The following is a 10,241-nucleotide window of genomic DNA, read 5'->3' as shown; positions in this document are numbered from 1 at the left end:
TAGGTGGCGCCACAAATGATGCGACTGTAACTCAAAGTGATGAGTGAAGCAAAGCGAGACGATGGAAAATGTCTACCTTTGCCAAAAGTAATGAACCTTGAGGCTCGTCAGCGAGGATGACGCGTGGCGTGTGCGTATAAAAGGACACCGTCTGACTCCATGAGGGAATACAGCGAGCCAACAATGGCGCCATGCACGTGAGGCCATGTCGGCCGCCCTCACCGTCGACGCTATTCTATTTGGTTTGCTAGTCTTTTGTGGCATTCTGGGAAACATCCTGGTCATCTATGTGGTGAGACAAACAAGTCATGTTGAGGTGAGTGGTGGTCCTGATCCTCATACTGGTTTTGCTCGCAGGTGGTGCAGGCTTCCACCCAGAGTCCATCAAGGAGACTCCCCCCCTCGGATACGATCTTGGTGCATTTATCGCTGGCTAACCTTCTCACTTCGCTGTTCCGCACCGTGCCCATATTTGTCTCGGACTTGGGCTTGAATGTGAGTCTGTCCCCGGGTTGGTGTCGGGTCTTCATGCTGCTGTGGGTGTGGTGGCGAGCGGTGGGCTGCTGGGTGACGTTGACGCTCAGCATCTTCCACTGCACCACGCTACGTCGGCAGCACGTCAACTCCGGACCTCAGGCCCAGCAGCGGGAGAGGCGTCGAGTGTGGATGGTTTTGGGCGTGGTGTGGGGCGCCAATCTGGCTTTCGCTACCCCGGCTCTGGTCTACAGCACCCACGTCCACGGTAACGCCACAGTGGAACTCATGGTCATCAGCTGCACCACACGGCCTCTGCTGGGGTGCGTTTGGGAGTTCCCTTCCAGTCAGCAGGGGGCAGCGTTCGCCTCGGCTTCGCTGGCTCTGAATGAGGTTCTTCCCCTGGTGCTGATGGTGTGCACCAACTTAGCCACCCTGCGTTCCCTGGTCAAGCACATCAGAGCGGTGGCGGCGGCCGGGGAACACGGCGAGCTGGACAAGCACGCGTCCACCGAGCGCAAAGCGGCTCACGTCATCTTGCTCATGGTGTCGCTCTTTGTGGTCTGCTGGGTGCTGCAGGTGGCCGCCGTGACCTACTACAACCACGACGGAGGGCACCACGCCGAGGGCCTGCTGACCGTGGCCCACTTCTCCGCCTCGCTGTTTGTGGGCTTCTGTCCCATGGTGGTGGCCCTGGGGCACGGCAAACTGAGGAAGAGGATCGTGGGCATGGTCATGGGCTGGTCCAAAGTTCTTCAACGGCGCCGTGCGGACACGAAGTCACCGCAGGCTGAAGGGAAGAAGGACAAACAAACGTTTTTTGTCGTTGACAAGCAGAGGAATCACAAACACGGAGGAGAGAGTTAGAGCGTTCGCATTTGATGGATCAAGTATGATTTCACTTTTAAACCCATCGATTTTAAGTCATTATCATGCAAAAAAGCAAATATTGGCCAAAATGTGTGTTTTCAGAGACAGTCAATTATGCCAGCTTGATGGAAGCAATTGAGGCAACATGCAGTGCGCTACTTGGCTACAACCAGCAGGGGCACTGTTGCTTCAGTCTTGATTGGTTTGCAGACTATGGAAGAGAAAGAAAAAACCTGATTTAAGCATATCTAATATTAAAAAAGTATATAAAAATACCAATAAAAATGATTAATTAAGGGTAGTCAAATACCCTATAGTTGTTTTGAATTGTTTTTTTATTAATATTGATGAAAATGAAATTAAATTGATTAATAATATCTTTTTATTCATAAATAACTAAAATAATAATAATAATAACATATAATAATAACATAAATAATACTCAAATGCAATATCAATTGTAAATTAAATTAAATTAAATTAAATTAAATTAAATTAAATTAAATTAAATTAAATTAAATTAAATTAAATTAAATTAAATTAAATTAAATTAAATTAAATTAAATTAAATTAAATTAAATTAAATTAAATTAAATTAAATTAAATTAAATTAAATTGCAAAGGGTGGAATTGAACCCTGGTCTCCTAGCTGTGAGGTCTGCGTGCTAACTACTCAAATGTCGTGCCGCAAAAAAGAAATAATGAATACTAATATTACAATAATAAAAAATATATATAATTAATTATTTTATTTTATTTATTTTATGTTGACATTTTATGCTTTATTATTACATACTGTACTTACTACTATTACTTACTACTTTGGATGAACTGCAAAAAAGAAATAATGAATACTAATATTACAATAATAAAAATATATATAATTAATTATAAATTTTTATTTTATTTTATTTTATTTTATTTTATTTTATTTTATTTTATTTTATTTTATTTTATTTTATTTTATTTTATTTTATTTTATTTTATTTTATTTTATTTTATTTTATTTTATTTTATTTTATTTTATTTTATTTTATTTTATTTTATTTTATTTTATTTTATTTTATTTTATTTTATTTTATTTTATTTTATTTTATTTTATTTTATTTTAGCCTATCCCAGCTGTCTTTCGGGCGTAAGGCAGGGTACACCCTGGACTGGTGGCCAGCCAATCACAGGGCATATATAGACAAACAACCATTCACACTCACATTCATACCTATGGACAATTTGGAGTGGCTAATTAACCTAGCATGTTTTTGGAATGTGGGAGGAAACCGGAGTACCCGGAGAAAACCCACACATGCACGGGGAGAACATACAAACTCCACACAGAGATTTGATTTAATTTAATTTAATTTAATTTAATTTAATTTAATTTAATTTAATTTAATTTAATTTAATTTAATTTAATTTAATTTAATTTAATTTAATTTAATTTAATTTAATTTAATTTAATTTAATTTAATTTTATTTTATTTTATTTTATTTTATTTTATTTTATTTTATTTTATTTTATTTTATTTTATTTTATTTTTTATTCTGCCAACCCAAACATCAGAAATCATCATCAGAAATTACAGTTCCTACTTAAATATGTCTAATATTAATAGGTACAATATAAGTAACCTATAATAATCATAATAAGGATTAATATTCATAAAAATGAGCAGTAATGAATAATAATAGCATTGTATCTACATAACATGCTGCTGCACTTTTCAACGCAAAGAAAAAACCACTATACCAACAAAATGGATCCACTGAAGGCTGATGTGAGGCCACAATATTAGGTACACCCAATCCTAGAGCCAAGACAAGCGCTACAAAAATTCCGAAAGCTCAGTTTGGACTGACATTTACAGAGAGGAATTCTATTTATCAATGAATCTTATTTTATACTCGTAGTACTGTCCAAGTATTGGCATTCCTCTCCAGCTAAGTCAAATAATCTAAACAACTCTGGTGGCCAATGATTGGCACCATGCGGGTCGGGGGCGCACCTGCGGTTCTCCATCAGTGAGAGAGCACGGACCTAATGAAGGATCGCAGGCGGCGGTGGCCCACCGCCAGCACCATGGGTGACATGGCGATGAAGATGATGTTGGCAAAGCGAGCGATGACCAGGAGGAACTCTGCCGAGGAGCCGCGGTTGTAGTTGAAGTAGTTGACGGAGATGATGCTGGTGCCCCATGACACGATGAAGAGCATGATGAGGGCCAGGATCACCTGCACGGGAACATCCCAGGGATTCATGCTATAAGAATGGGGCTATACATGCTATACATGCTAAACATGCTATACATGCTAAACCTGCTAAAGATGCTATACATGCTAAACATGCTATACATGCTATACATGCTATACATGGTATACATGCTAAACATGCTATACATGCTATACATGCTAAACATGCTATACATGCTAAACCTGCTAAAAATGCTATACATGCTATATGTGCTATACATGCTAAATATGCTATACATGCTATATATGCTAAACATGCTATACATGCTAAACATGCTATACATGCTAACATGCTATAAATGCTAAACATGCTATACATGCTATATATGCTAAACATGCTATACATGCTAACATGCTATACATGCTATATATGCTAAACATGCTATACATGCTAAACAAATTATACATGCTATACATGATATACGTGCTAAACATGCTATATATGCTATACATGCTAAACATGCTATACATGCTATAAATGCTAAACATGCTAAACATACTATAAATGCTAAACATGCTATACGTGCTATATGTGCTATACGTGCTATACGTGCTAAACGTGCTATACGTCCTATACATGCTAAACATGCTATACATGCTAAACATGCTATATATGCTAAACATGCTATACATGCTAAACATGCTATATATGCTAAGCATGCTATGCATGCTATACATGCTAAACATGCTATACATGCTAAACCTGCTAAACATGCTATACATGCTAAACATGCTATACATGCTAAACATGCTATACATGCTATACATGCTATACATGCTACATATGCTAAACATGCTATACATGCTAAACATGCTATACATGCTAACATGCTATACATGCTATACATGCTAAACACGCTATACATGCTAAACATGCTATACATGCTATATATGCTATACATGCTAAACATACTATACATGCTATACATGATATACGTGCTAAACATGCTATATATGCTATACATGCTAAACATGCTATACATGCTAAACATACTATAAATGCTAAATATGCTATATATGCTATACGTGCTAAACGTGCCATACGTGCTATACATGCTACACATGCTAAACATGCTATACATGCTAAACATGCTATACATGCTAAACATGCTATATGTGTTAAACATGCTATACATGCTAAACATGCTATACATGCTAAACATGCTATATATGCTAAACATGCTATACATACTATACATGCTAAGCATGCTATGCATGCTATACATATGCATGCTATACATGCTATACATGCTATACATACTAAACATGCCATACATGCTATACATGCAATGCATGCTATACATGCTATCAGTGAATGGGTGGATACATCAGGTGGGTGGGGCCATGCCGTCTATATGTGCCCTGTGATTGGCTTGCCACCAGTCCAGGGTGTATCCCACCTCTCCCCCAAAGTCAGCTGGGATAGGCTCCAGCATACACCCGCGACACTAGTGAGGATAAGCGGCATTTAAAATGGATGAATGGAACTTTCATTCATTTTCTACTGCTTATCCTCATGAGGCAAGAGACAAACAACCATTCACACTCACATTCATACCTATGGACAATTTGGAGTGGCTAATTAACCTAGCATGTTTTTGGAATGTGGGAGGAAACTGGAGTACCCGGAGAAAACCCACGCAAGCACGAGGAGAACATGCAAACTCCACACAGAGATGGCCGAGGGTGGAATTGAACCCTGGTCTCCTAGCTGTGAAGCCTGCGCTTAGTGGTTAGCGCCCGTGGATGGAACTTATGAAGCCAAAAACGTACCACTTCCACATGGAATGGGAGAAGACCTTTTTCCTCATGTGGGACATGCCATGTCTTCATCGTCTGTTTTGTGTCATTACCGCCGCATGAACCACGATATTGTGAGGGTCAGGTGTAACTATTATTAACTATTAAAATAATATTCATTACCTTGGCCGCTCGTCTCTCAGCCGGCACTCTCTTGATGACGGGGGCGTCCTGCGTCGACGTGCGAACCCTGCCGTGTGTGTAGAGTGTGTACAGGGAGCCCAGGTTGGTGAGGGCCATCAGGATGATGGGGATGGTCTCGTGGATCACCATGGAGGTGGTGGCGTAGGACAGGCCGCTGAAGGAAGACGGGAAGTTCCACACGCAGCCCAGCAGGGGGCGTGTCGTGCTGCTCACCAGCATTAAGGTCTGGAATTGGAGGAGGAGTCCGGGAAGCTCAGTGTTAAAAGGGGTGCAGTGTCACGGCAGATCCACTAGATGGTGCTGTTTTTCTTTTTAACTTTATTTTTCGTTCATTTTCTAGTAGCTTAAAATGCCACATTTGTTTCATAGAAATGCCAATTTTGAGTCGTATTTTATCTTTACATAAACAAATATAACCATTTATGTCGAGATATTAATTATGACAAGTTATTTTTTATTTTTATTTTTAAAATTCATCCACCAGATGCCACTACTTTTTCTGCATTTGTGCCTACGTAAAGAAAAAAATCTTTTTAATTTATATATTTTTCTCAATTTATTTGTTAAATGTATTTAAATATGTAAACCTGCTGGCCTATAAAAACATTTTAAAAAGTTTACAGCAGTTTTGGGATATAATACCTTTAAAAAAAATGTAAATCTGTGTTGCTGCCAATCATTCACCTATTTCTGGGTCCAGAAATATTAATAACTGTAATTGAAACATATTTTTGCTAATTATTATTAAATTATTATAAAAGTATGAAGAGGCTGCAATCAGACATATTTAAGTAGGAACTGTCATTTCTGATGATGATTTCTGATGTTTGGGTTGGCAGAATAAAAATAAAATAAAATAAAATAAAATAAAATAAAACATAATTTAATTTAATTTAATATTGTTTTGTATTGAGTATTATTTATGTTATTATTATTATTTAAGTTATTTATTAATAAAAAGATAATCAATTTCATTTCATTTTCATCAATATTAATTAAAAAACAATTCAAAACAACTATAGGTTATTTGACTACCCTTAATTAATAATTTTTTTGGTATTTGTTATATTTTTTGTATTAGATATTAGATATAAAAAATAAAATAAAATAAAATAAAATAAAACATAATTTAATTCAATTTAATATTGCATTTGAGTATTATTTATGTTATTATTATCATTTAAGTTATTTATTAATAAAAAGATAATCAATTTCATTTCATTTTCATCAATATTAATTAAAAAACAATTCAAAACAACTATAGGTTATTTGACTACCCTTAATTAATAATTTTTTTGGTATTTGTTATATTTTTTGTATTAGATATTAGATATAAAAAATAAAATAAAATAAAATAAAATAAAACATAATTTAATTCAATTTAATATTGCATTTGAGTATTATTTATGTTATTATTATCATTTAAGTTATTTATTAATAAAAAGATAATCAATTTCATTTCATTTTCATCAATATTAATTAAAAAACAATTCAAAACAACAATAGGGTATTTGACTACCCTTAATTAATAATTTTTATTGGTATTTGTTATAATTTCTTGTATTAGATATATAAAATAAAATAAAATAAAATAAAACATAATTCAATTTAATTTAATATTGCATTTGAGTATTATTTATGTTACTATTATTATTTAAGTTATTTATTAATAAAAAGATAATCAATTTAATTTCATTTTCATCAATATTAATTAAAAAACAATTCAAAACAACTATAGAGTATTTGACTACCCTTAATTAATCATTTTTATTGGTATTTGTTATAATTTTTTGTATTAGATATTAGATAAATAAAATAAAATAAAATAAAATAAAATAAAATAAAATAAAATAAAATAAAATAAAATAAAATAAAATAAAATAAAATAAAATAAAATAAAACAAAACATAATTCAATTTAATTTAATATTGCATTTGAGTATTATTTATGTTATTATTATTATTTAAGTTATTTATTAATAAAAAGATAATCAATTTCATTTCATTTTCATCAATATTAATTAAAAAACAATTCAAAACAACTATAGGGTATTTGACTCTACCCTATAATACCCTAAAATAAAATAAAATAAAATAAAATAAAATAAAATAAAATAAAATAAAATAAAATAAAATAAAATAAAATAAAATAAAATAAAATAAAATAAAATAAAATAACGTGTGTGAGTGTGAATGGTTGTTTGTCTAAAATAAGACAAACAAGAACGGAGGTCTCACCTCTGTGCTGTTGACGTTCCCATTGGTGGAGAAGATGTACGCCGGAATGGAGTAAACAAAGTTGAGCAGCCAGATGAAAGCCAGGTTCAGCAGAAGGACACTCGGGGCACCTCGGGGCCCTCGAAGTGCGGCGATAGTCGGCGCCACTCGCCTTAATGTCTGAAGGTGAAAAGCACTGAGGAAGAGCGTTGACCACACGTTGACCGAGCGCAGCCACACCCACACGCCCATGAGGAACTGACACCACTCTTTGGACGAATACAACTGGGAATGACACGGCACACATTTCCATAACGGAACCAAAACATGGAAAAACTCCTAAGTGCTCTTACCTCCAGGCCCATGTCTGAGATCACGAGTAGCGTGTTCCTCATCACCGACACCAGCAGATTAGACAAAGCCATGTTGATGATGATGATGTCCGAGTTACGGCCTCGGCCGCGTTCCACGTACACGCTTTTACCGATCACTCCGATCACAGTGGCGTTACCCAGGATTCCCAGCATCACCAGCAGAATATAAAACGCTATTTGGACGGGGGACACCGAGACACGGAGCCCCATCCCTACCAGCTCCATGTCCTCCTCCATGTAGCTTTCCATCATTTTACGGTAATTCCGTTTTTTACCAAAAAACGTGGATTCTAAACGGATATTCCTGCAAGAACGATGTAGTTGTCGTGCTACCAGGGCACCAACAAAGAAAAAAAATCCTAGTTAGGAGGTGAGAGTATATTCTTCCTCAAGGGAGCTCAACTGCATGCTAATCATGAACCACAAGTGATTAATCAGCTTCTCGCAATGAAATGCTTCATGCGCAACTTGGAAGAAAAAGCACGTCAGCAAAAAGATTTAGCAGCACACGCTATTAATAAAAGACCAAAAATTTTAAAAAGAATTTATACTTTGCAAGAAAATTAAAAAAAAAAAATCTAACAAAAACAAAACTCAGCAATAATATAACAAGAATAAAGTCAAACTATTAAATTAAAAAGTCATAATATTCAGATATTAATGAGGAAAAATTATGTCATTTTAGCAGTGGGTGTCCAAAGTGCGGATCGCAGCCGTTTTTGTATCGGCACATGGCAGATTCTGAAAATATTTAACAAGAAAACCTAAAAAAAAAAATCAAACAAAAGACAAAACTCAGCAATAATATAACAAGAATAAAGTCAAACGATTAAGTGAAAAAGTCATAATAATCAGATATTAATGAGGAAAATATCGGCACGTGGCAGATTCTGAAAAAATGTAACAAGAAAACCTAAAAAAAAAAATCTAACAAAAGCAACAAAGACAAAACTCAGCAATAATCAATGAAGAAAAATCATTTTAGCAGTTTAAAGTTGAAATGTAAAAAAAAAATATTTATTTTATGTTGGAATATTATGAAAAACAAAAAAAAATAAAATTTTGTTGTAGAAAAGTTATAATGTTATGAGGATAAAGTCAAAATACTATGGGAAGTCATAATTAGGGGAACAAAATATAGATTAAAAAATTAATTAAAATTATATATTATATAATTATATATATATATATATTATATATATATAATTATTATAAAATTATAATAATAATAATTATAATATTATATAATTATTACTATATATAATAATTATTATTATATAATATTAATTATATTATTATAATAAATAAATAATAACAAATAAATTAATAAAAACAGAAAACAACTGCTGAAATGCAAAAACAACCATAATTTTATGAAAACAATGTCAAAATATTAAGACGAAATGGGGGAAAAGTTCCAATTTCGTGAGACTAAACTGTATTGTATTATTATTATTATTATTATTATTATTATATTATTATTAGGAAAATAGTTGTCATTTTAATAATATAATATTAATATTATTAATGAAAAAAATACTTTCAAGTTGTAAAATGAGAAAGAAACTAAACTAAATTTTAAAAAGATCATATTTACAAAATTAAGTTGGGAAAAAATATTATGGGATTCAAGTCAGAATATGATGCAAAGAAACTTTACAAAACCTACATAAAAATATAAATTTGCTAAATTTGGTCAAGTAGCAGACCACCAAAAAATGTGAGTCGGGGGATGTCCGTCAAGACACGGGACCATCCTCGGACCCAATGGAGTTACTGGTGCCGAGTACAGTTCAATAACCATCAGGCTTCCATCCATTATATAGTATTATATATAGTATTATATAGTATTCGTAAAAAAAAAAAAAAAAGCTTCCAGTTGCAATTAGCAGCCACCAGATGGCGCCACAATCAACCAAACGCCAGAGCAATAAAATAGCAAACATTAGTCATTCTTTGGCTGCAGCTAGGAGACCCCATTTCAATTCCACCCTCGGCCATGTCTGTGTGGAGTTTGCATGTTCTCCCCGTGCATGCGTGGGTTTTCTCCGGGTACTCCGGTTTCCTCCCACATTCCAAAAACATGCTAGGTTAATTAGCCACTCCAAATTGTCCA

General features: G+C 34.2%; 2 protein-coding genes across 2 annotated transcripts; one reads left to right on the top strand and one right to left on the bottom strand.

Moving 5' to 3' along the window:
* Window positions 1–205: 205 nt before the first annotated feature.
* On the top strand, window positions 206–1,341 carry LOC131106601 (olfactory receptor class A-like protein 4). Its single transcript, XM_058055824.1, has 2 exons — window positions 206–292; window positions 358–1,341. Exons 1-2 carry the CDS (start codon window positions 206–208, stop codon window positions 1,339–1,341), a joined length of 1,071 nt encoding a protein of 356 aa, XP_057911807.1.
* Window positions 1,103–8,394, bottom strand: LOC131106179 (olfactory receptor class A-like protein 4). Its single transcript, XM_058055000.1, has 5 exons — window positions 8,105–8,394; window positions 7,773–8,036; window positions 5,515–5,760; window positions 3,348–3,573; window positions 1,103–1,264 (listed from the first exon to the last, which is right to left on the bottom strand). Exons 1-4 carry the CDS (start codon window positions 8,375–8,377, stop codon window positions 3,361–3,363), a joined length of 996 nt encoding a protein of 331 aa, XP_057910983.1. The 5' UTR covers window positions 8,378–8,394; the 3' UTR covers window positions 1,103–1,264; window positions 3,348–3,360.
* Window positions 8,395–10,241: the final 1,847 nt, after the last annotated feature.

The sequence above is a fragment of the Doryrhamphus excisus genome, chromosome 18 (assembly GCF_030265055.1).
Source record: "Doryrhamphus excisus isolate RoL2022-K1 chromosome 18, RoL_Dexc_1.0, whole genome shotgun sequence".
In the NCBI taxonomy this organism is placed as follows: domain Eukaryota; kingdom Metazoa; phylum Chordata; class Actinopteri; order Syngnathiformes; family Syngnathidae; genus Doryrhamphus; species Doryrhamphus excisus.
The sequence above is the reverse complement of the archived record's forward strand: the minus strand, read 5'-3'. Positions and strand labels throughout refer to the sequence as shown.

Coding starts and splice junctions, on each gene's coding strand:
- LOC131106601 (XM_058055824.1), top strand. CDS start 206: ATGTCGGCCGCCCTCACCGTCGACGCTATTCTATTTGGTTTGCTAGTC. Junction 293..357: donor ACATCCTGGTCATCTATGTG/GTGAGACAAACA, acceptor TTTTGCTCGCAG/GTGGTGCAGGCTTCCACCCA.
- LOC131106179 (XM_058055000.1), bottom strand. CDS start 8,377: ATGATGGAAAGCTACATGGAGGAGGACATGGAGCTGGTAGGGATGGGG. Junction 8,037..8,104: donor TCTCAGACATGGGCCTGGAG/GTAAGAGCACTT, acceptor TGTCATTCCCAG/TTGTATTCGTCCAAAGAGTG. Junction 3,574..5,514: donor CTGAGAGACGAGCGGCCAAG/GTAATGAATATT, acceptor GTTCCCGTGCAG/GTGATCCTGGCCCTCATCAT.